General features: G+C 42.0%; 1 protein-coding gene across 1 annotated transcript in view; it reads right to left on the bottom strand.

The window, feature by feature from the left end:
- Positions 1 to 5,550: 5,550 nt before the first annotated feature.
- HEPACAM2 (HEPACAM family member 2) overlaps positions 5,551 to 27,018 on the bottom strand; it is a 34,448-nt gene continuing 12,980 nt past the window's right edge. The window contains exons 5-10 of the mRNA XM_056857807.1: positions 18,261 to 18,557; positions 8,178 to 8,303; positions 8,063 to 8,087; positions 7,924 to 7,961; positions 6,581 to 6,654; positions 5,551 to 5,661 (exon numbers count right to left, since the gene is read on the bottom strand). Coding sequence (XP_056713785.1) covers positions 5,551 to 5,661; positions 6,581 to 6,654; positions 7,924 to 7,961; positions 8,063 to 8,087; positions 8,178 to 8,303; positions 18,261 to 18,557 — 671 coding nt within the window. The remainder of the gene's footprint in view (positions 5,662 to 6,580; positions 6,655 to 7,923; positions 7,962 to 8,062; positions 8,088 to 8,177; positions 8,304 to 18,260; positions 18,558 to 27,018) is intronic.

The following is a 27,018-nucleotide window of genomic DNA, read 5'->3' as shown; positions in this document are numbered from 1 at the left end:
GTGGGGACCTGCAAAAATCTTGCGGGAGCAGCTATCCCATTCTCCCCCACCTTTGCTTCCTCCCCTCTCCCACTACATCTCTCAGTCTCTCACTTTCTCACTCCTATCACCTCTTTTCTTATTCTTTCCCTCTCCTCCATGCCTGTCACTTTCTTTCTGCCCTAGGGTTGCCAACCTCCAGGTGGTACCTGGAGATCTCCTTGGCTTCCAACTGATCTCCAGGTGACAGAGATCAGTTCACCTGCGTTCGATCCTGGCTGAATCCTGGCTGAAACAGGGAATAAAGGAGGCTAAAGTGACCGTGCGTTTTCGCCCTAAACCAATCAGAGTAGGGTTGCCAACTCTGGTCTGGGAAATTCCTGGAGATTTGGGGATGGAGCCTGGGAAGGGCAGGTTTGGAAAGAGGAAGGTCCTTAGCAGGGTACAATGCCATAGACGCCAACCTTCAAAGCAAGCACTTTCTTCCTTAACAAGAGGGTAAGTCCATGTGGAACGGGCCAGCCAGATGCTCTACATCCCTTTATCTTAGATTGTCGTTTACATGAAGAACCCCGTAAAAAATTTATATAACCCTTAATTAGCAAACGGATGGCCCCTTATAGAACACCCACTTGCCAATTCTTGCTGAACGACATTACAACTGATGTTACGGTGAAGGTGGCGGAGTTTTTGGCAGAAGTTGTTAAGGTTAAGATTCAAACTTAATTTTAATCTAGATATGTATTATCTGTTTATCTCTGACCTCGTGACCATCAGTATTATGCCAATAAAGGTTATCTGATTCATTTTCTTCCAGGGAACTGATCTTTGTAGTCTGGAGATGAGTTATAATTCTGGGAGACCTTCCAGGTCCTACCTGGAGGTTGGCAACTTCAGATGCTTTATTGACTCTCATTAAATTGATTTGCTGGCTAATTACTATCATATCCAAGACCATTTTAAAAAGGTAACAAGATTGAGGTGGTAATAACATGCTGAGAGGCAGTGTGGGACTGGAATCTGCAAGAGAGAAAGTAAGCGGATGAAAAAATGTACCTGAAAACAACTGCTGAGGGTAGGGCCAAACTGAAGATCAACTACTATATTCCTCCAGTTTTCTGTCTCTCTATGCACCATTGGATCCACCCCTCTTAAGCTGCTGAGATCTAATCTAGTGTATGGGGATTAATGATAAGCATGGGTGTTCCTGTTCTGTATTATTTGCATACATATACTCAGTTTCGTTTCTGTAAAAAGCAGAAGCTAAAAGAGCCCTGTTTGTTTGTAATGGGCTGTGTTTCTTTTGCACATTTATCATCTGTTATTATAGTATTTCTATGGTACTGTGTAGCTGAGCCAGCTCTTTCAGTTAATTTTCTGCTTCCCTAAAAATTGCTATCTTAAATTTTTTTTTATCAAAATTTGTACTGTTTTTGCTGCTTGCAAAAGACCCTCTGTTCTGCAGTTACATAATATGTGCATTGTGACATCAATAAATAATGTGAGAATGATTGGCTGATTTATTGTACTTCACTGTTTACAGAAATTAGTTCAGTGGCAATGATGCAGGCAGCAGAAGTGATAGCAAAGTCAGCAGTACTAGTAGCAATGGAGCGTGAAGTACAACTATCCTGTTGATCTTGAGTATGAAATAAACAATATTTGCTGGCAAAAGGGCAGAAGATTCCTGCACCTGTCAGTGCTGGGACCAGGGAGACAGGAAGCTTAGAGGAAGGGGACAAGCTGCCAAATCCTCTCTCCTCAGGCTAACAAACTTCCGATGCAATCCTAAGCAGAGTGACACACTTCTAACTGCGTTGACTTTAGTGGATTTGGAAGGGTGTCACTCTGTTTAGGATTACGCTATCAATCTCTTGTTCCTGGGGTTGCCAGGTCCACCCTGGCCCCCGGCAGGGGATGGAGGGATAGGGGGCTCAGAATCAACCTTGGCCTTGTACGCAGTTTGTGATCTTGGTCTTGTTTCCATCTAGTGCAGCACTGAAAGCAGAGCTGAGTCTCTGCCCAGCGGGATTCTACAGTCTGGCTGCTTGAGGAATAAGTTCACACTTAGACTTGCTCTTAGAAAACAAGTTATTCATTCATTCATTCATTCATTCATTCATTCATTCATTCATTCAATTTATAACCCGCCCTCCCCGGCCAAGACCAGGCTCAGGGCGGAGAACATCACACATATAAAATTAACAGTAAAAGTAATAATTCTAAAATCAAACAATAAAACCCAATTAAAATCCATTAAAAACTCCAGATGGCACTTAATTTGGCCCATAGTGCCTGGAATAGGCAGTAGGTTGCCCCCCCCCCCAATGAGAGTAACATAGAACAAGGGGGGGATAGGGAGGCCAGCAGAGGATGATACCAGCAGCTGTCCTCAACTGTAGGCCTGGCGGAAAAGCTCTGTCTTGCAGGCCCTGGGAAACTCTTTAAGGTCCCACAGGGGCCTGATGTTACCAGACAGAGCATTCCACCAGGCTGGAGCCAGGGCTGAAAAGGCCCTGGCTCTCATCGAGGACACACTCTTAGGGCCAGGGACCACCAGTAGGTTGTTATCTGATCGTAAGATGATTGTAAGAGAATTCCATACTAGATAGGAAAGGCAAAGTAAAGGCTTCTAGCTAGGGCTATGCAAAAAAGATTTTTCTGGTAAATTTTGGGTTAGGGTTTATTGAATCCCGCCCCCCCCCCCCGGGAAATCCGAAATAAGCCGAATACCCATGCCGGTACATGGGTATTTTGGATTTATTTCCAGGTTTCCTGAAAAAATTCTGGTCCGTTATATATGGAGCTCTGGGGGGTATTTTTCAAGGTGGAGTCACCACATTTTCAGGGTAGTTGCAAGAGACTCTCCTTGCATGAATCCCAAACTTTACTTTTCTATGGAGGAGGAGGACGACCCCTTCAGGACTGTGTAAAGTTGGACTTCCTGTTCCAAACTTTACCAAACTCTGGGGTTCATGCAAGGAGTTTCCCTTACAGGTATGCTGCAAATTTGGTGACTTTACCTCAAAAAATGCCCCCCTGGGAGAATTTTAAAAATACTTAACTTTTCATAGTTGTAATGGCTGCTTCCACACCAAAGTTTATCATACTTTTCAATGGAGGAGGGGGGTTAAATTGGACCCCCATCCCAAACTTTACCAAACTTTGGGGTTCATGCAAGGAAAGTCCCTTGCAACTATGCTGCAAATCTGGTGACTCTACCTCAAAAAAAAAAAAATTCCCTCCAGAGCACATTAAAAAAATTCCCATAGGGAAAAGCCTGGGGAAAGCCAAAGCTGAAAAAGCTGAATGCCTACTGTATGGTATACCTGTGTACTGCAGAGACAGAGGAGGGTAGTAACTGGAAAGAGGGAACCCCTGAGAGTAGCATTCTGGGTAACATCATGAGTGGACAAAGAGAGACAGCAGCAGGAGTGGACAAAGGAAAAAGTCAGAGCACCCTATCTACCCTAACTCTCCATTGCCCTCCTCTGAGACTCCAAAGTCTGTGCCAGCATTAAGCGATATCACACAGTCCATTCCTTCCAACAAGCATTCTCTGGAATCTTCACACATAGTGTGAAGGCAACAATGTCCCCCACCATCTGCCCCCGACACCCAGTAACCAGAGAGATTCGGCTTCTGAAACTGATGTTCTGCTTAGTGAAGGACTTTGGTTGAACAGATAGAAAAGTTATGGCTGTGTAGAGTTGTGGGAAAGTACTGTGCAAATGGCGTGGTTGGGTGGGTGGGGCGGGAGACTTCCATGTTTTGGAAGCACTGGCTGCCATAGTATGCATGCATGCTTAAAAACTCACACACAATATTTAAAAATAATTGTCACAGAACTCACTTTATTTGTTTGTTTCAGTTGTAGTCTTGTACTAAAGAATTTAGGCTGGTTTTTGAAAAATCACATGCTTGAAAACTGACACATCCTGCTTAATCATTTTGGCAGCATATAGGTTGTCTTCAGCAGTGCAGGTCAATGTACATTTTTAAGGCACATTCATCTTCAGTTAAAATCAGAGTAAGCATTGGAAATCCCTCTAGCTGGACAAGGATGCAGCAATCCCAGGCTTTTAGAATCCCATATTCTGACATTTTTGTCTCTGCTTGTTGTTTTTGTAACTTTTACAGTCCAACTTGTAATCAACAGCTGTTACCCGGAAGTATAATTTAAACAAAGGAAATATCTTTTAAAAAACAACATTAAGAATGCAGCAATAAGGAAAAGGTTTTGCCAAACTGAGATGGCATTTTCATTATAAGTGGCGAAGCCTGGACCATTCCCTTTCCAGCTGTTGTTGCTTCTCCCGTTCACCTTCAAAAACAGATTTCATCGATATGCTTTCGTTTGTCTCTTCATGTACAACTGGAATAGATGAAACATATACTTAATCAACAACCCTGGTCCACAGGAGTATGTAGTGTGTTTTAAAGCTCTTTCCTGAGCTTGTCAGATTCCAAAGACATATCCATTCTAGCCTGGGGAAGGGAGAATCATGTAGGGACCTTCCCCTTCTTGGAGGAAAGGCAGGATAACAATGCATTAGGCAGTCAGCTGTAGTTAGAAAACAAGGAGATGTGGTAAAGATAATCATGTGACTGATGCTTTTTTGTTTTTCCTGATTAGTCTCCCTTCCTGCATTACAAACTGGTTAAGGATGTTGGTAGTTCTCATCCCTTCTGTTTCGACCCCCTAATCCCTATTTCACTATTTATTTTATTTTTATTTATTTTAAAATGTTTTTACCTTATTTTTCTCCTGCAAAGCAGGACCCAGGACTGCTTACAATATTACAGTACAATAAACAGAGCTAAAAATCTCACGTGACATAGATCAAGGTGGACAGCGCATAGTCTTTTCCCCCAGTCATAAAATAATAGAATCATAGAGTTGGAAGGGGCCATACAGGCCATCTAGTCCAACCCCCTGCTTGATGCAGGATCAACCTAGAGCACCCCTGACAAGTGTTTGTCCAGCCTCTGCTTAAAGACTGCCAGTGAGGGGGAACTCACCCCCTCCCTAGGTAGCCGATCCCACTGTTGAACAACTCTTACTGTAATTTCCCCCCATAATATCCAGCCGGTACCTTTCCACCCACAATTTAAACCCATTATTGCGAGTCCTATTGTCTCCTGCCAACAGGAACGGCTCCGTGCCCTCCTCTAAGTGACAGCCCTTCAAATACTTCAAGAGAGCAATCATGTCCCCCCTCAACCTCTTCTTCTCCTCTCCTCTCCTAAACTCCCATGAGTATATTTGGCTGAGAGACAGTAACTGGTTTGAAAGGAGATTTGAATTCAGGTTGCCCCAGTCCTAGTCCAGCTTTCTAACCACTATATGATAGTAGAATTCTTCCTTGTTTGAGTTTTCTTGCAGCAAATGTTTCCAATAAATTGTAAGCAGTTTTCAACTTCGTGTGTTACTAAAAGAGCATTAGACACATTACCTCTCCCTCCCAACTGAGTAATAACTTTGCATTGTAAAGAAGAGGTTCCTTGTTGCCAGTGGTGTCTAGTAACCAGAATTTGTGGAGCCCTGCTTAAATATTAGGTTTCTTGGACTTACTGCTGATGGTCATGGTGCTGTTCAGGAATTTGTCCAATAATTTCATAAACTGTACCATGAAAATCTTGACACTGAACGTGAGAGCCAGAATCTGACTGACTGGAAACCTAAAAGAGGGAAATAATAGTTTTATCTGAGAGAAATAGGCGAACAGGAAGAGGAGTACAAAACAGATTATGAACTAATTTTCCCTCTACACACTAAGTTATTTTGCAGTAATTTCATTTTTGAGCAAGCTGAGTTTGCCCATGAAGGTTAAAAGCCCAGGGGTGTCAAACTCATTTGTTATGAGGGCCGGATATGACATAAATGTAACTTGGTCAGGCTGGGCCATGCCTCGCCAGCATTGGTTGTAGGTCCTTAATAATACGTTGGACTGGTTTTGGTTGGGAGCTATAAGTGAAAACCAGAGGTGTTCTGTTGTCATTCTCTCTGGGCTTATCTTGTAGTAAGTTGTGCCTGGGTATCATTCTGGCCTTCTCAATCATCTTTCTCACCATATCAGCAGGTTATTGTAGTTGCAAAAATGTTTGCTGTAGGTCTCTCAAGTGTGTATCTCTGTCTGAAGAATTGGAGAAGATGCAACTATAGCGTAGGGCTTGGTTATAGACAATGGATTGTCTGATATGGTTGGGGTGGTGGCTGGATGCATGTAGATACGTTTGCCGATCCGTCGGTTTCCGGTACAATGTGGTGCTTGTGTGTCCCCCGTGGATCCGTACTGTGGTGTCTAGGAAGTTGATTTCTTGTTTGAAGTAATTCATAGTTAGATTGATGGTGGGGTGGAAGTCGTTGAAAGCCTGGTGAAATCTTTCAAGGGCTTCTTTGCCATGAGTCCAGACAAAGAAAATGTCATCAATGAATCTCAAGTAAAGGAGAAGTGCCAGTGGGTATGAGTTCAGAAAACGTTGTTCTACATCTGCCATGAAAATGTTGGCATATTGTGGCGTATCATATTCATTATATGAAGAGGGAGGGAAATATCTGTAACATGATTAAAAATTACATATTTGTACAAACACCTACCCTAGAAATTCCTGTAGGGTCTGGAAATGCAACAAATTCATATATTCCAAAATCATCTAGTGCATTTTCATGTCCTAAAATATATATATTTATACAAACAAAAATATTAGTTACAGACAATAGTGTTCCACCTAAACATCAGTCCCATTGAAATACTTTGTGTGTGTGTGAAGTCTTGAAAAGAGAAAAAACTGAAGAGGTACAGAAGATAACTATAACACTTCAAGAGAAAAATGGAAATTCTATTAATTTATCTCAAACAGTTAGATTTCTTGCTGCCTGTTTTCTTTTAAAATGTTCCCCATTTCTGTGGTCGTCTGCTCTTATGGTGTTCTAAGATGACCAGTTCCTACTTAATAGAGTATGTATCTTTGTTGTCTTCTAAGGAAGACAAATGAGCAATACTACCTTGTTCACTTTTCTTTGGAAACATTGGAGCATAGTGGCATTTTGTAATATTTGCTTTATTTGTGTGTGTAAAGTGCTGTCAAGTCGCAGCCGACTTATGGCGACCCCATTGGGTTTTCAAGGCAAGAGACTTATGGAGGTGGTTTGCCCTTGTCTTCCTCTGCATAGTGACCCTGGTTTTCCTTGGTGGTCTCCCATCCAATTACTAACCAGGACCAACCCTGCTTAGCTTCTGAGATCTGACGAGATCAGGCTAGCCTGCGCCATCCAGGTCAGGGCCTGCTTTATTTACAAATATACAATTACACCGCATCTCTTAGCAGTTGGCCTCTGGCTCATCCAAATTAAACCTGTTGCTTCTTCTCTCTCTGTCTCAACACACACAGAAACACATGCACATCTCTACACACATCTAACATAGTTTACAATCTCTTATGGATACTTAGCAAAACAACCACAGGATTATCTCCTAATAATTGATACTCATTGAGGAAACATCAGCCAAACATTCTTAATGCAGGAAAATGGCTGCCATCAGGGCCCAAACCAAGTCCCCTTTGCAGGACTGCAAACCTTACAGGGGCCAATTGGCTCCGCTTGTTCCCAGGCCATTTTAATGTCCCTATCCACCACCTGCATCAGGAAAATGCTGCTTTCAATGTCAAAAACATGAACAACAGGTATCAATTCTGGTGGCATTCTTTCACCTCAAATTTTGATAACGTGACCAAGATTTTTATCCTGACTGAGTAGAAACCACAAAAGAAATCTGTATTTTTGAATCAAACCAGAGAAGTCACAAAATTTGAATGCATTCTTAGGTACAAATTATCACAATTTTGCTATCCCTCCTTCCTTCTTGATTTCATAAATGATCCTTCTCCCAACACCATTGAAAGGAGTTTATACCTACTTTGTGTTGTATTCTATATTACCTGAAATGCTTTGTGCTTTTCTGTAATCTGTTTCAGGCCTAAAAACAGGGGGGGTGGAAATCCAAACATTTAACATGCATGATCCAGATTAAAAGCAAGATGATGGGGTTAATGAGGAAATGATTATTTAGGTTTCTACCTGCTCTGCAACTTCCGCTTTATAACTGGAAATAAAAGACAAAGAAACTTTATCAATTACTTTTCCCTTTAATTACAGAGACCACAAATGTAACTGAGAATTCATTTTAACATACCTTTATGAGGCTGAAATCTTTTCCATAATAGTAGAAGGAACATTGATACTATCACAAATAAGGAAATTCCAGTTATTATTGCTAGAGGTGACAAATATTTTCCTTTTTGGGTCATCTTTGCCGATCCTGTGTTAGGGAAGAACAAACAGATAGGTTTGATTTGTGGAAAGAACTTGACCACACCAAGTTGGGCGAGTATGTAATGTGAAGCACAGCAGGTTGCATGTAAGCCACTAGGATTGCTGCTACTGCTTCAGTGTCTGCACTTCTCTAGTGGAAAGCACTCTCTACTTCAGGTTTAAACTGACTCTTTAATATCTCAAGTGCATTATTTCTATGTCGAACTTATCTTGCATTGCAGACAGGAACAGAAAAAATATATTTAATTTCTTCATTTGGCCTGGCCACAGAGTGGATCAAATGTGTCCGCAGCAACAGGAGGAACCAAAACGTTCCACGAATTGGTACATGAATGAAAGCAGTTCTGGGAAACACCAATAGATAACTGAAACCTGGTGCTACAACCATTTCGAGACTGGCTGTTATAAAAATTGCATGGTAGAAGAAGAAGAAGAACAGTTGCTTTTTTATATGCTGAAGTTCTCTACCTTTTAAGGAGACTCAAACCAGTTTACAATCTCCTTCCCTTCTTCTCCTCACAACAGACACCTTGTGAGGTAGGTGAGGCTGAGATGAGTTCGGAGAGAACTGTGACTAGCCCAAGGTCATCCAGCTGGCTTCATGTGTAGGAGTGAGGAAAACAACCTGGTTCTCCAGATTAGAGTTCGCCACTTATGTGGAGGAGTGGGGAATCAATCCCGGTTCTCCAGATTAGAGTCCACCGCTCTTAACCATATATGGTGCCATATAGCTGTCTCCTGTATCATTTTACAAAGTTAGCAGCAGCAAATATTTTGTGTTCTTCCCTTTCTGTTGCTTTCATCCAAGCACAAGATTATGGGAATATCCATAGAACGAAACTGGGTGTAACAAAGTAATTAATGTTAAAGGAATTATTATTGTTAGAAAAGAAGTAGTCGCTTCTATAGCTTGACCCTGTGCAGACAGGCTTGTTCAGGTGTACCTAACTTTGCATAAGATTAGGCATAAGTGTCAGCAGTAATGCAGGTAAATAGAGTGTCAAATATAATGAAACCCATACTTTACCTTCCTTGGCAATGTAATTTCACGGGATCTATGTGCAATTTATCTCACATTGGGGCTTAAACCAGGAATGCAAATGTCCCGTTGTCAGTTTACCCGGGGCAAATCACCTTATGTTTCTATGTGATCGGGATATTTTCTAGAAACTTGTGATTCTTTGTTTTTTATTATTTTCGGGTAAAAGATTTATTCACCCTCATAATTCTAGATACATGTTTTAAAGTTAACTAAATAATCCCACTCATAGTGGCTGCTAGTGACCACCAGAGGGTGCTCAGCACATTGCTTTCAGCACTTCTAGTCTACCTTGGAGAAGGAGCCCAGCTGCTGGCTGGAAGTACAAGAAAATAAGGAGCAGGTACAACAAGATGATTCTGGCGCAGGACTCTAGGAGCTGCATACTACCACTCTGCTCAGCCGATTGCAAAACCTTCCTCTGTCCCAAGGAGCTTTCCTCCAGAAAAAAAATGCTTCCAAGGGTTCTGGAAGCAAGTTCCATGGGTAGAGTACAACCCTACATATTTTTTTTATATATATATATATATATATATATATATATATATATATATATATATATATATATATATATATATATATATATATATATATGTATATATATATATATATGTATATGTATATATATTACATAAATTGTTTTTGCTTTGTATAAAATCTAAAAAAACAAAATCACATAATCCCATCAAACCTCCAAAAGAGATGGTACTGGAGATCATCCAGGGAAGCTTTGCTGCAGGAACCTACCATCGTGGAAATATGTTTGTTGGGGACTCATGTTAAGGCTTTCTTGGCAGCCATCCCTAATCGTTAGAACTTCTTGTCCCTGAAATTATATTTAACCCCCATATTGTAGCCCTTTTTTAATAAGCTAAAGACCAAATAAATAAATTTGGAAGAGCTTTTTGAGTAGGGTTGCCAGATCCCTCTTCGCCATCAATGGGAGGTTTTTGGGGTTGAGCCTGAGGAAGGCGGGGTTTGGGGAGGGGTGGGACTTCAATGCCATAGGGTACAAATTTCCAAAGTGGCTGGTTTCTCCAGGTGAACTGATCTCTATCGCCTGGAGATCAGTTGTAATAGCAGGAGATCTCCAGCTAGTACCTGGTGGTTAAGAACATAAGAACATAAGAAAGGCCCTGCTAGATCAGACCAAGGCCCATCAAGTCTAGCAGTCTGTTCACACAGTGGCCAACCAGGTGCATCTAGGAAGCCACTAACAAGACGACTGCAGCAGCACCATCCTGCCCGTGTTCCACCGCACCCAAAATAATAGGCATGCTCCTCTGATACTAGAGAGAATAGGTATGCAGCATGACTAGTATCCATGTTAACTAACAGCCATATACCCCTCTCCTCCATGAATATGTCTACTCCCCTCTTAAAGCCCTCCAAGCTGGCAGCCATCACCACTTCCTGGGGCAGGGAGTTCCACAATTTAACTATGCGTTGTGTGAAAAAATACTTCCTTTTATCTGTTTTGAATCTCTCACCCTCCAGCTTTAGCAGATGACCTCGTGTTCTAGTATTATGGGAGAGGGAGAAATAGTTGGCAATCCTATTTTTGAGTAAGTTCTTGCCCTGGTCTTAAACTCTGTGTTAAATATTTTTTTTAACTGTTTTAAGTGCTTTCTGATTTTTTTTGTTATATTTACATCTTAAAGTGAAAAGGCAGTGCATAAATTACCTCAATAAATAGTATGTGGAGGCATGGCTATTTACAGTATAAATTGAGATTTGGACGTTACAAAATAAAATGGATTATACAGAAACTTGTTAAAAAATATTGAAGATGATGATATTTAGTATGATTCTCAATGGCATTTAAACTTAAAGGATATTTTTAAATTCATGTTACAATGGCTGCAAAATTGTTAGATGCAGCCAAAGGGAAAGGGATGGATGTTCCAGAAAAAAGGGGATTAGATTAAAATGTTAGAGCTGGAGAAGATGGAGACTAATTCTTGGGATAACGGGAGATTTGGATAAATTATAGTGAACATATATAATATCTGGGAAAAATGGAAGGTTACCTTTTACTCTGATCCAAAATGTTAAATTTTATTTGATATGAAATCTTAGTATGAGATTAATATTAGGATCAGAATACATCAACGATGGACAGTTATACTTTATTAAGAGGTAGATGGAGGAGGGGGGAAGCCTATTTGTTTTATCTTTATTTCCAATCAAGACAACAATTGATGTATTTGTGACATTGATATTGTTTTTGAATTGTTGTTGATACTATGAAGAATTTATAGTTTTAAAAAACCAATAAAATTTATATATATATATATATATATATAAAAAAAATAGTATGTGGATCACGTCCTTTATTAAGATGATCTTAATAAACATGTAGGTTCGTATGGGAGGCGGTGAGAGAGATATCTCAGTCTCCAGCAATTTAAAAATTTGCTGATTATAAATGATGTGGACATGAACAGGAAAATGCCACAGGAAAGAGGGTTGTGGAAGGAGGAAATGCAGGAAGTTCATAGGATGTAAAGCTGTAAACTGCGAACCCTTGGTAAACCAGGAGGACATAATACAGGAACCTCGCTGAAGAGAAGCAAGATCTGGTCAAGACCTAGGAAATCTCTTAGAAACCCTTTGTGTTCCATCTTGAGTTCACAGAAGAGAAGTGGGATTTAATAAATAAACAAGAAGGAACCGGAGCAAAAGAGACCTGAATCTATTCAGAGGACATGAACCATTCTTCTGGAACCCTCAGCAACTAAGAAGAACGTCCAAGTCACTGTATGCATTTACCATGCCGCTGTATTAGGCTGAAGACTTGCTTTTCCTGTGAATGAGAAGCCACAGGCATAGGGAAGAAAATAACAGTGACTTTCTGCAGCTGCTATGCTACAATGATGCCATCAATTTCACACAGATTGATTTAGCACAGGTGCTTCAATGGATTGGCTAGGAGGAAACGTCCTTCCCACGAGGAAGGGAGAGATGTGAAATAGAGACAGCAGGGACTTGTCCTGATGGAAAGGAAGTCACATGGATATAGCCAGAGAAGTAATGCTTTATAGACTTACTGACATGGATCATTAGTAGTTCAGCAGTGTTGCTAGTCAATCAGATGTCACTGGGAGCTATGACCTGCTGGGAAATGGCAGGAGCCCCTGATACTTTTAAATCTTTGCAACAGCAATGTCTCATTTTCTTTAAAGGAAAAGGTTCACACAGAAAATGTGTCCTCAGGATGAGTGTATACCACACCTACTAGATTAGTGAAACAATAGGTGTGTCTCTATATATAAAATTGTTGATAAATACATAAAATTGCTGATAAAATTTCTTTTTTTATAGAAGCACTTCATATGCCTTTATTTAACATTCATTCAGTGACTCAGTGCACAATCATTTTTTTTTTAACATTGTAAAAATGTTTGGGAGACAGAGCTATGGCAACATCACAGCTGCCAGCCAATCAATGCTGTGCATAGCTAGGTCAGCTGCTAAATCAATGTTCCATAGTATGGATGCTGGAGAGGAATAAATACTTGTCAACAATGTAATGAATACACTTCCAGAGAATACCAACTACTGTTTTTATCATCTACTTCTTTCATAATAATTGTGTGCTGTCAAGTTGCAACTGGCTCATGGTAATCCCAGGACCATTGGGGTTTTCAAGCCAAGAGATCAGCAGAGGTGGTTTGCCATTGCCTTCCTCTGCATAGCAACTCTGGTCTTCCTTTGTGGTCTCCCACCCAAGTACTAACAGTGGCTGACCCTATTTAGCTTCCAAGCTCTGGGGAGACTGGATTAGTCAGAGCTACGCAAGTTGCTGTGGTCTCTTAAGAACCCCAAAAGTGATAACTTTTGCAGTATGACTAGACCCTTTGCTAGCCACCAGTTCAAATTATAGTTGCCTCTAGAAGTATCTCTCTTAAATTAAATATATAACTGATATCTCACCAAGTGTAAATATGGGAGAGATAAGTTGTATTCATGGCTTGGCAAAGTTGCAAATCAATTCGAGTAATTGCTCTTGGTAACAGTGCAAGCTTAGGACATAGATAAAGTTCACTGTTTCCATTTTCGGCACTGCTAGTAGCATCACTGTGATAATAAGGTAGGTGGTATCCAGATGTCAAATGTCAAAGGGAGCAAATGAATTTACATACACATCTACTTTCTGTATGCACATTAATGGGAAAATGGGCATGTGTCCTTGGGAGTGACTGAAGGGCATGAGCCAAAGGGCTCTTGGCCCACAGCTTGTGCCCTGTAGCCTTGGAAAACTGGCCTGTTGGATTCTGGCCTGGGCTCAAAATACAGATTGTATTTATTTTATTGTAGCTGATTGTAGTGTATTTGTTGCAAGCTCCTTTGGGTCCTGTTAGGGGAAAAACAGTCAATAAATACACTAAATAATCAGCTGATTAACAAGCTGATCTATCTCATTGCAGGAAAATTCTCCATTCTCAAGTGATACTAGAAATCCAAACAAGCTGACATCCTTTGAGAGGAAATTTTGTAGCTGGGGCACAAACACAGAAAGACTTTCTCTCAGGTAATGTCTGAATGTAGAAGTTACCAGATAAGAGTCTCCCCGTACAATTTTAGCTGATGAAAAGAAATACCTTCCCTGGATTTCTCAGATGCTATGATGGAGGGATTGTAATTATAGGGATTAACTGCATGTTTGAAAGTAGATAGTTTCAAGTCATTTACATTTTCTACCAGTAATATATGATGACCTCTTACAGCCTATTCATGAGGCCCCCCCCCAAAAAAACCTCTTAGGAGGCAGCCTGAGCCCGCTGCCGGCGTAAGTGCATGTAATCATGAAATTACACGCACTTACGCCGGTGGGGAGGGTGGCTCCGCCAGCGCCCAAGCACTGCAGAGCCGCTCCTCTCCCCTCTGCCGGCGCAGCCTCTCCATGGCACCGGCAATGATCCTACCCCCTTTCAGCCACTTGCGCTGGCATCCGGAACGGCGTTGCTGCACCTGCTATTTTGCAGGCGCAGCCTCGCTGTTTTCAATGGGGCAAAAAGCCCCAGTTAAACAAAAAAAGCCGCAAAATGGCTTTTTTTTGTTTAACGGCATGCACGATTCGGCTTAGGAAGAGGCACCGCTGCGCCTCTTCCCCGCTGACTCCGCACGCCGTATTTTCAGGAATGGGCTGTTAAGAACATAAGCAGAACCCTGCTGGATCAGACCAGCTGTCCATCTAGTCCAGCATCCTGTCTCGCACAGTGGCCAGCTGGTTACTCCTGCATTGTGCAGAGGGTTGGACTTTATGACGCTGGTGGTCCCTTCCAACTCTATGAATCTATGATTTTATTCTATGGCGGGCCAACAACAGATCATAGAGGCCTGGCTTCCAGGGTCTTCCCCTGATCTTGTCTTCTGGCACTGGTATTCAGATGTTTACTGCCTCTGAATGTGGAGATTCCCTTTAGTCACCATGGCTAGTAGCCATTGATAGACTTGTCCTCCATTAATCAAATTCTACATTTTAATCAGTCCTTGTGTTTAATCATTTTTAAATAACTATCATGAGGTTCCTTGACATCTTGAATCCATGACAGAGTTCCACAGATGGGATAAAAGAAGAGTTCAGTGACACCTTAAAGACTGACAACATTTATTCCAGAATCAGTTTTTGTGCCAGAGCTCACTTCATCAGATGCGTTGGAGTGTAAATCCATCAGACCAATTTATATATGCAACAGATAAGAGGTGGGATGTTACAAAGAGTGGCTGGTTTAAAACAAGATCCATTCCAAAAAGTAACCAGCTCACTCTGGATTCTTTGGTTGGATCTTATTCTGAATATATTTTCTTAGTTTAAAACTGCCACTGGCCTCTTTTCAATCTGCTGATAGATGAGATAACAATTCCATTTGTTTTAAATCTTCTGGTTATACTACATGTTTCCAACTAGATATTTATTTATCATTAAAATATTTATATTTTTCCTTTCCTCATGGCAGCTTAATTCATACCACAGTTCTAGACTGGTTGTCACTGGTGTTTTTGTTAATATGGTATTTGTACTGTGACATCAACATCTTGAGATGTTTCTCTAGAGCACAGGCAGCCATGGGAATGACCTTTTATCTGTCAATATATCCCATATTTATGACTGACTCTCTTGTCAATTAAGGCTTTGCTTTGCAAGATAAGGAACTATGAATTGTTGCTTCCTTTTGCGAGCACACTAATATTGACATCATAGAAACCAGCACCACAGTCTTAGTTTATAATAGTCTGAAGGTCAGAGCTTCACAGCTGGCCTGTGTTTCATGGGCTTTTTCATTTATTTCATTGCAAAACTGCAAAGGTTTTCTACTGCAAAACTGCAAAGGTTTTGAAAAACAAACAAACAAAAAAATTCACATGAATAAACTCAGATGAATGAACCAGTGTCGGCAAATCTAGATGAGAATTGTTTGCACTGCTTAAAAAGATGACTTGTGTTTTGCAGGAAAGAGAAGAATAGATTTAAATAATTGCATCTCAGCCTCGTAATACTGAATTCACGTTGAACATAGCTTTCCTAGAGCAGCTGTCAATCAGAGGCTTTGTCTTGTGGCAATTGTGTTTCTGGTTTGTTGAAGAGTGCCACTCACTTGATGGCAGTTTAGTATGCCTCAATTATGGCAGGCTCTATGTTGGTTCTAATGTACATCAGGCCCATGGTTGTTATGGTAGTCCTGAACTGCCCTAGACATGAACATGGATCCAGCCAACTTTTCTGATGGTGAAAAGTGAAAGAAGCATCCTTTCTGACAGCCTTTTGGAGAGGTCCGAAAGGATGCTTCTTTCACTTTTCAGCATCAGAAAAGTTGGCTGGATCCATCCATCTTTTATCTCATCTGTGGAACTCTGTCATGGATTCATATGTCCAAGGAATCTCATGTTGAGAATCATGGTGCCCACATGTATAAAGGCCTTGTTTGATGGGGGAGGGGGCTATAATATGGAGGTGAAGTGGGTGAGATTTTGTGCGGAAACGCTGGCTGGATCCAACCCACGGCTATGAATGCTGAAATCCCGCAGGATCAAAATCCTGGAATTGCACCACTTCTGCTGTATCAGCTGGGAGTCCAATAGGGAGTTCCAGTAGACTAAACAGTATGCAAACAGAATACCTGTTGTGTCCCCAGAGAAGAAAACCACCCTCTCCCCTGCTCAATACAGGTGGTGTGCTGAACATAGTACCTCATGAGAGAGATGGAATCATTATGCAATGCAGTAATACCATTTCCCCTGCCATCAGTCCTGTCATCCTTTGAGTCGAGCACTGAGCTAGACAGGATCTCCTTCCTTATGTTACTGTTGCATTCACTTCATGTCAAATCTACAGACCTTGTATGTATAGATCAGTGAAGCAGGAAATGATTATCTTTTAGATCCTGGACAAGAGAGCCAGCCTAGCATGAGCTGCAGAGACCTGCCTGGGTGTGTCTGGTTAGGGTAGGACCCCCTGCCTTGTCCAGCCAGGTATCTGCAGCACTAGCCAGGCTAGTTCCTTTGGTCAGGATCAAATTCTCAATGATAACGGTTCCGCCCCCTGACCACCACCCAGAAATATCAATAAACCTTTAATGGCATATCCAATATTACAAAGAAGAAAAAAAACAGTATAAATACAACTATCAGCTAAAAAAACTAAAACAAACATAAAATCACCCAGAAATATCTAATAGAGGGCCGGTTTGAAGCTAGAACAAAAGTTATAATAATGTGTGGTAACTCAGAAATTATTGGGAATATATTCTGAAAAGCTTGAAGACACTCCTGTTCAAATACATATCTTGCAGTCTTCACTATCTTTTCAGGCTTTAAACTTAGTTTTTTTATTAACATTCTCCACAGTACTATCCCTTAGAGGGGAAATTAAATTTTTATTTCTAATGCAACACAAAAGTTTGGTTTGTATTTTTCCTTTATAGGCATCAAAGTATTTTTGAAAATTGTACTTTTTTCCCTGTAAAAACGTAATGCATTTTTCTTTCATTGTCTCTGAAAGCTCAGAACTTTCATCTTTTGTGATTATATTAAATCCCTCTATACAACGACAGCTGCTGTCCATGTTTACCTTAATAATATTTTGTTTTGCTACAATAGACTAACACAGCTACCCCACTGGAATCAGCTCTTTTGTGTTGTGCAAATCAAACAAGCTGGTGAAATATTATGTAAGAAAGATGCTAATATCTTAATTTGCATTATTGTAATGACCAAAGGATCTGGAAAAGTTTCTATTTCACACTAACCGGACAATACATAAGACATTATTATCCTATCAAATATTTATCTGAATAGTAACTAGGAGGAAAAGCCATGTCTGGAATTTTACTGTCTGTGCAGTGCATTTTGTAGACTTATTAACTATTTATTGAGAAAAATTATTTCTGGATCTAACAAAATCAGGACAATCTTCTCTAGCGATACTCCTAAGCAAAACACCTTATAAATAGTGAGAAAGGAACACAGGATAGGAGAGGGTTTGCTGACACTGGATTTAAGTGTGAATTTTGTATGTTTAGAGCGCTAGGCTAAGCCTGTGGCAATGGAAGTTAAAATTAGCCAGCCCTAGAGTTCATGGGGTGACCTTGGGCGAAAACACGGTCGCTTTAGCCTCCTTTATTCCCTGTTTCAGCCAGGATTCAGCCAGGATCGAACACATGCGTTTTCGCCGAATGAGCATTCAATCCTGGCTGAATCCTGGCTGAAACAGGGAATAAAGGAGGCTAAAGCGACCGTGCGTTTTCGCCCCTTGTGTCAGTCACAGCTTCTCAGGTTCATCTATCTCACCAGGTTGTTTTGAGGATAAATGGGTGTCAGGACAACCATGTACGCTACCCTGAACTCCCTGTGGTAGACAATAAAGCCTTTGCAATCTGACCTCTACACATTCATTCTTACCTATCGGTATAATTACCACAAAGACGCCCATTTCATCCCGTTTTCCAGTCATGTTATTGTATGCGCTGCACCGGTATTCTTCGGCTTTCTGTGTCACCTTTTCTGATGCAACTTCCAGATACCGTCCGTACGTAATCACGTGCGTAGAGTTCTCTGCTTTCCGGATCCATGAATAATTATTTGGTGGATTGGAATCCGCTGAGCAATAAAACTGGACTGCTTCGCCTTTATCAAATGTAAACACCTTCCCTATTTTCTGACCTTTCTCAGAATTCACTGTAAGCCCATAGGGTCCATCTGAGTGGATACAGAGATATTGGTGAAAAATAAAATAAATGACATGATTCATATCTTCCACTCATTATCAAATTTCTCTTTCATGGACTATTATTCTGCTGATCTTTTCTTGGATACGTATAATATGTCAGTTAGGTGTCAGTGTATTCCAAGCATTTGTTCTATATAGAAATACCATATGAATTAGGATTGTGGGTGAGTAAAGGAGGAGGCACTCTCTCTCTCCCGCTCTAATTCCTGTTCTTGCACAATGTAAATGCTTAAGACTCTGTCAATGAGCAATAAAGGTTGATGATGATTTCACATTCCTGTTCTTAAGGAACTGAATATTCACCAGTGAGATGGAGAGTCAAGAGAGGGGCACCTCAGCATTTTGTCTGTGTGGCCAGAACATGTACACTGGTATTAATTCAAGCTCAAAAAGCACAATTTGTCAGGGGCTACAGTAGAACTGGATGGTAACCTTTCCCCCCAACACCATTTCTTTGAAAAAAATCTCCCCTCCTACAAGTAGCTGTTAGACCTTTGAATGGAAAATAGGCAGAAAAATGTACTTGTATCCCCCCGCCACTTGCTCAAATAGCATACTGGGGAGGGGGGATTCTGTTAAGAAAAACAGCACAGGGGAAAGGGTTAATGCTTCCCTGCCTGTACCACAGGCCTCATCCAGAAGAGATCACAGATCCCCAGTGTAATGTATTTAGTTGGTGCAAGGACTATGCTGAACTATTGAACTGCTGAACTGATTAACTCAGCTGTGCTGAACTGTGTTGAGCTTGAGGCTCTGCTCCAGGCTCCGTTGTCTGTTTCTCCTATTGGATGGTGAACTTTGGCCATCCAACCATGGTCTGGGGGTGGTGGCTCCAGGTGGTTGGGAACTGTGTATAAGTTGGAGTGTTTTGGAGTTAGGTTAGTTCTCTCTTCCCTGCCAACTGAATAAAGTGGTTGCTGTTGGAACTCTGTCTCCGGCCTCGTGTGTAACCTACGCATACATAATACCCAGCATCACAGGTAGCTTTGTGTCACGCAGTAGAGGAGCATCTTTTCAGTGGTGGAACCTTAGTGAGCTGCATCATTCCCCTTTTGTTGGGATTACATATGAGGAAACACATAAACATCTAGGCTGTGGTCCTAAAAAACATGTACCTTTGCGTAAGCTCCATTGTATAAAATGGGTCTTACTTCTGGGTAAACATACTTAGGATTGCACAGTGATTTGCATAGCAACTTTCCTGCATACAGAGGTTTGTGTCATCTACACCTAGAATAAGAAACAATGGTAAGAGGTACTGTAGATACCTTACAGGGTACTAAGCACTGTAGTGATTGTAATACCTGAATATGTAGAGCGGCGAATGAAGCAAGCAGGCAGCGTTAGTCTTCAAAGCAGCATCAGCCCTCCCCTCTCCAACAATAACACAACCATGCGACTCCCCAAGACTTGACAGCCAGTTGGCAAAACCCTGACTGGGGTCAGGTGCAAATTCCAAAACCTTTCATTGCCTGACCACTCTGGCTTTAGCCCCCACTATGCTAGGAGGTTCTAGAAACATCAACTTATTTTCAATGCCCCTTAAGCAAATGTCTTTAGCAATGAAGATGGTCATCATTTCATTTGGCATGACCGATCACAATGGCTATGATATGATGAAAAACTGTGCAAACCTTGAAATGGCTTTCTACAGAAGGGTGAAACTCTTCTGTTTACATAGCAAGGTAAATTGCATACAATTTCTATTTACAGCTTTAAAAAAATCTTTAAATTAGTTTTGGAGTAGCTCCAGGTAAATAGAGATTATAGTACTTGCAGAAGGGCATTTATTTACTGAACAATCACCCAGTAGAATAGAACCTCAGAGATGCATACTCAACAGTGCTCCATGTGTGTCTCACTCATGGCTTCTCTCTATACATGGCCAGGCATGAGCCATGTGAATTGATCTAGCCATGTATCAAAGCAACCAAGGCCCGAGAATCTCCTGATATGGAGGCTGGAACTTAGGTGAATTAGCTTGGAAGAGGAAAGGAGTGTGCAGCACTGGCCCATGAGATTAGCAGGCAGTATGAAGCCCCTGGATTGGGCAAAGCTGGAAAAAATACCACTGGCATTCTTGCCTAGCTGACAGAGCAGTTCCTTCTCCTAGCTGTATTCCAACTGCCAGATGCTCCAGCAACTAAGCCCAGAGACCCTACTTCTGGTTTAGATTTGAGCATTGCCACCCATGACCCCTGCCTGGCTCTATGTGATGGTAGATTTGAGCATGAGGCCACCCATGAGGCCTGCCCAATTCTATGTGATGGCTATCACTCACTCAGCTTGCCTAGAAATGTGCTACAGGACTTGTACATTTTTCAACACATGCGATTGTTTGCTAACAGTCTTGTATGCATCTCATGTGCAGAGGACCGTAAATGGCATTCTTTGCCTGGTCATCCCACATCTTCAGAAGAAGCACATTTAGTTGCAGAAGGCTATCAAAGTTTGAATGATAAATAGGCTTCTGGAGATATATCTATTGCTGTGGCATAAAAACCTTGTTAGAAGGCATAGGTGACTTCCTCAGTTGTACCCTCTGCGCCCATTAATGGTACCTGGCAGTGCTAAGAATCATCAGGTACAGGTGGTGGCACCTATAGATTTGTTTAGGGGGGTTTATGCCACCTCTCCATTAAAAAAATGCCCCAGATGGATGACATGGCGTGATATTGCTGAACCACCTAATTTTGCTGGTGCCGTGTCTTGAGCACTTCAACTGGTAACGTATCAAAGTGTGATATTATACTGGTGTTCTTGTGACTGCACTTTATCTTACATATTCTGCTTAGGGTTGCCAACTGACAGGTAGTAGCAGGAGATCTCCTGCTAATTCAACTGATCTCCAGCCAATAGAGATCAGATCACCTGGAGAAAAATGGCCGCTTTGGCCATTGGACTCTAAGGCATTGAAGTCCCTCCCCTCCCCAAACCCCATCCTCCTCAGGCTCCGCCCCAAAAATCTCCTGCCTGTGGCAAAGTGGACCTGGCAACCCTAATTCTGCTGATCTAGCTGACCCTCTTCATCCCTTTCTGTTGTGATGCCTCCTGTGTGCCTTTCTCCACGCTGTTCCCTATTCTTGGCAAAACTGCCCTTTTAAATCAATAGCCAAGAAAAAACGGGGGAATGGCCACGCCTTTGTTGATTCACCCTAACCTTAATATGTCCATTCCTCTATGAGCCCCTCATTCTACCCTAGCATTTTCTGTTTACTGTCAGTCTGACATATATCACAGCTGAAATAGATTTTAGAGCACAAACTATGTTGTATCTATAGGCTTTACAGTGCACCACCTCCACATTCTAATATTTATCTAAAGAAAATTATATCCCATCTTTCTGAAGAGACTCAAGGTGGCTAACAACAAAAAAATAAAAATCAACCATCTCATCATATTGTCGAAGGCTTTCACGGTCAGAGTTCATCGGTTCTTGTAGTCTATCCGGGCTGTGTGACCGTGGTCTTGGTATTTTCTTTCCTGACATTTCGCCAGCAGCTGTGGCAGGCATCTTCAGAGGAGTAACACTGAAGGACAGTGTCTCTGTGTCAAGTGTGTAGGAAGAGTAATATATAGTCAGAAGGGGGTTGGGTTTGAGCTGAGTCATTGTCCTGCAAAATATTAAAGGTATTGTGCTAATCATTGTCCTGTAAGTATCAAGATAATGTTAATGTGGAACCATTGTATCCTGAAGTGATCTGTTAACATGTGGAATCCAAAGCTAAGCTTTGGATTTCACATGTTAACAGATCACTTCAGGATACCACATACCACACCCTCATTAGCACATTATCTTGATACTTACAGGACAATGATTAGCACAATACCTTTAATACTTTGCAGGACAATGACTCAGCTCAAACCCAACCCCCTTCTGACTATATATTACTCTTCCTACACACTTGACACTGAGAGACACTGTCCTTCAGTGTTACTCCTCTGAAGATGCCTGCCACAGCTGCTGGCAAAATGTCAGGAAAGAAAATACCAAGACCATGGTCACACAGCCCGGATAGCCTACAAGAACCGATGAACCATCTCATTGTTTCTTCAGACAACAAAGCCTTTCTGGCTGATTCAATAAGATCCCAGAAAGGCCTTCTGAAATAATAGTTTTACAAGCCCTTTTAAAGGCCAGGAGGGAAGGGGCTTGGCATTTCCACAAGATTGGGAACAGCAATGGAAAAGGCCTGATTTAACATGGAGGCAAACTGAACAAGCCATGAAAGAGGGATGGTCAGTAGAAAGAGTCAATAAGCAAATGGCACACACAGGAGGAATGGCATAGACGCCTCAGAGTCTGGGGATACAATAGCCTGGGGCCAGATAACTTGAACCACTTGCCACTAATCAACAGCATCTCTAGATAGACCAAGAAATCTCACCTGACCCTTGATTAGAGTGGGTTGATTCCTCCATTTTCCTACTGAAACCAATGGGGGTAATTGAGCTCTAACATTAAAATAGTCTACATAATGGGTAGGGTTGCTAGGTCCCTCTTCACCACCAGTGGGAGGTTTTTGGGGCAGAGCCTGAGGAGGGCAGGGTTTGGGGAGGGGAGGGACTTCAGTGCTATAGAGTCCAATTGTCAAAGCGTCCATTTTCTCCAGGTGAACTGGTCTCTATTGGCTGGCGATCAGTTGTAATAGCAGGAGATCTCCAGCTAGTACCTGGAGGTTGGCAACCCTAACAATGGGCCACCTAGCCATTGGCTCTGGGCCCAGTTGTTGTTTCTGTGCTGTTCTGTTCTTGATTTTGTTGGATGAGTGAGGAGGGCAGACCCCAATGTTTATCGCCTCAGCATCAAGGTATTTAGATTTAGGCTAGAAGTTATGGGTAGATAGCCTTATGTGCTTAAGTTTCATTGCTCTTTGCCTTTGAGTTTCATTTCTCTTTTCCTTTGACTCCTCCATTTGAACTGAACTTTTATTTCACATTTAGAGACCTTCTGTCTCTAAATAAACTCCCCCCCCCTTATCTGTAGTGTTACTATGTTTTTTTTTGAGCATCCAGCTATGCCCTTTAAAAGCTTGGCACCATCACCTCAGGTAACAAAGTAACAGGTTAACTTTTCCTTCAGAGCTTTCTTTGGGTCACAGCCCCTCAATCTGTTGAAGTCCTGGCTGAGCACAGCACTTACCCCAAAACAATTCTACAGCTGCAGGCAGACCAACTCCCCCTTACAAAGTTCCTACCTCTTTTCTCCTTGGGTCATCGCATGTAAGGGGGAAGAATCCCTGCTTTTTTCAAGACCTATTTTGCATAACAGTATAGAAATAGATAAGATGGCAATTTCGTCTCAAAATTTGTTATTTTGGGTGAGTCCAGAATTCGCAGAAAGGAAAGCCTGGAACTGCTGAACTCACGCAACCTACTTATAATGTTGGCTTTGGCTACTCAGTCACTCTGGCAGACTAATCTGTTCTTCCGGGTTTTGCACTGATCTCTTTCCGTACAAAATGCATTAACTGTGTAGTACATTTGTTTTTCAATTAATGGACAAATGGCAAATAGCCCTGATAAAAGCACCTGTTAAAAGCAATGTTTATTTTCCAAATAAAAAGCATTTAGGTTTAAGGATGTCTTTGGTACAATTCTATCAAAACCGTCTCTTTTCCAGTATCATTCTCCGCAGACTGAACCTTTTCACTTACTGAAACCTATTTACCAAATGGCTTGTAAAATAATAAATCACCACTTCTTAGCAACAATTTACTTCTCAGTGGGAACACGACCAATTGCTCCCGTCACCATGAAACTGTTATCCATCTTGGCTCCAAACAGATGGTAAGTATTGACTGTGAGTGACCTTTATTATTATTGTAACTCTCTTGGCAGATATGGCATATGGCATATGCACAGCCTGGAGCCTGCACTAGGTTCTCATTGAGAGAAGAGGTAGCTGGAAAATAGGATTGCCTTGAGCAACTGCTAAAGTTTAGATTGAATTATGTGACTTGAAAGCAAAATCTGGTAGATGAGATCACTGTTGATGCTACTGACTTCCATGCTATTAAAGGACAACTTTGCTGGTTTCTATCCATGGGTTCCATGTCTGAGATCTGTGTAACTGTAGAAACTATATGGATTATATTTTGTGACTAATATACCATGGTATTTACATCAGCTGTCATTCTTATTACACAATACCCAATATGGAAAGCCACAAATTACCACCAATGTTTGTAGTAAGGTAACTTTATCTCTACATCACAGAATACTATATGGTAGCAGCTGGCAGGGGAGAGATGAAGCATGAAGGCAAACCACAGTGGCTGCTCAGAGAAGAATTTGTCAATATATCTAATTCTCAGTGGAGCCAAATCTGTGGATACTTAAATCCAGAGACTGGATCCACTGTGGGCTCATCAGCCAAGGCTAGGGTTGCCAACCTCCAGGTAATAGCTGGAGATCTCCTGCTATTACAACTGATCTCCAGCCGACAGAGATAACTTCACCTGGAGGAAATGGCTGCTTTGGCCATTGGATTCTATGGCATTGAAGTCCCTCCTCCCCAAACCCCACCCTCCTCAGGCTCTGCCCAAAAATATCCCACCAGTGGCAAAGAGGGACCTGGCAACCCTAGCCAAGGCAGCCAACCCCCCACTCTTGATCTGGGCTGGCAAGGCATGGCCCGGCCCGACCAAGTGGCATTTATGTCATATCTGGCCCTTGTAGCAAATGAGTTTGACAGCCCTGCCTTATGCTATGTTGGCAGCTTACACATTTGGACAGAAACATATTTCAAGACACATATGTAATATCCCAGCTCGCTCATATGCACACACAGGAAAGGACCCCAAACTGGAGCTTTGCATTTTATCCCACCTGTCCTTCACAATTCAGAGCAGCATTTTAGTCTTTCAACAGGCCTGGGGGATGAATAAAACTAAAATGCTGTCTTCCCAAAAGGACTCAGTGAACTTCAGAGCTTAGCTTGGATTTAAGCCTGGGTTTCCCATATCCAAGCCTGACACTCAAGTTTCTGCACCATGCTCAGCCCTTAACTTTCAAACCATTCCTTACAAATAAGGTTGCCAACCTCCAGGTCTCCTGCTATTACAACTGATCTCCAGCCGATAGAGATCAGTTCACATGGAGAAAATGGCCGCTTTGGTAATTGGACTCTGTGGCATTGAAGTCTCTCCCCTCTCCAAACCCTGCCCTCCTCAGGCTCCGGCCCCTAAATTTCCAGGTGTTTCCCAACCCAGAGCTGGCAACCCTGTTTACACACACACACACAACTTTCATTGTGTATATATGCTGCTTAGTAGGATGTTCACTGGCCAGTCATAACCGATTACAGTAGCCCTGTCGTGACACCACATACTAAAATGAAAGGTAATTGTGTGGGTGTCGAGCAGCCTTTTTGAGCCTGCGGTCACATTAGGAATTCTGACACAGCACGGTGGGCTCAGCAATAAATTGGCTGCCACGATACAGCTGCTGCAGAATGGCAGAGCCAGCCACAAAACGATTGCCACAGCTTAACTTCAGTAACACAGTGTAGATCCTTGTGCTGTGCTGGCAGCTGCTGCCACAGCAACATATTTAAAAATCTGCACCTCCAATAGTCAATCAGAAACCTTGCTGGGAAAAGCTCTACCTGGCCCCGCCCACTTCCTGGAAACACTTGGTGGGCACCAGAATAGGTGTCTGGTGGGTGCCATGGCACCCATGGGCACCACATTGAGGGGTAGAAAGAAGTAAGAAGGGAAAGCACAAAAGGACAAGTCATTGTAGACTATGCACAACCTAAAAGGCAACCTAGAAATATTATTGGCTATGAACACATGAAGCTGGCTTATACCGAGTCAACCATTGGTCTGTCAAGGTTAGTACATCTACACTGACTTGCAACATCTCTCCAGGGTCTCAAGAAATGGTGTTTTCACACCTGTTATCTGATACTTTTAGCTGGAGATGCCAGGGATTGAACCTGGGACCTTATGCATGCAAAGCAGATACTCTGCTACTAAACCACAACCGCACAGGTTTATTATTGGAAGCACCATCTAGAATGCATGTGGCCCATTAAATTGAAGCTGCTCATAACTGTGTGGTTAAATTGATATAAGCTCCATTTAAATCAGTTGGATTTCTGCATATGCTAATGCAGGGGTGGGGAACGTCAGGCCCGGGGGCCGTATAAGGCCCGCGAAATCATTTGGTCTGGCCCTTCATGGGTCCTGGCAGATCTCTAGCTCAGGATGCTGCCCTGCCTGAATCTCTTGGGCCCAGCTGGGGACAGCAGAGCTCAAAAGTGAGTCACTCTGTGTGGCAGACACTCGGAGCCGTCTCTGGCCATGCCTCTTGGCTAAATGTTTGACCAAATATAGTAGGCTAATTTTTAAGTTGATAATTTTGTATGGCCCGCGAATGATGTTATAAATATCCAAATGGCGCTTGGCAGAAAAAAGGTTCCCC

This window comes from Euleptes europaea, chromosome 11 (genome assembly GCF_029931775.1).
Source record: "Euleptes europaea isolate rEulEur1 chromosome 11, rEulEur1.hap1, whole genome shotgun sequence".
Lineage (NCBI taxonomy): Eukaryota > Metazoa > Chordata > Lepidosauria > Squamata > Sphaerodactylidae > Euleptes > Euleptes europaea.
The sequence above is the reverse complement of the archived record's forward strand: the minus strand, read 5'-3'. Positions and strand labels throughout refer to the sequence as shown.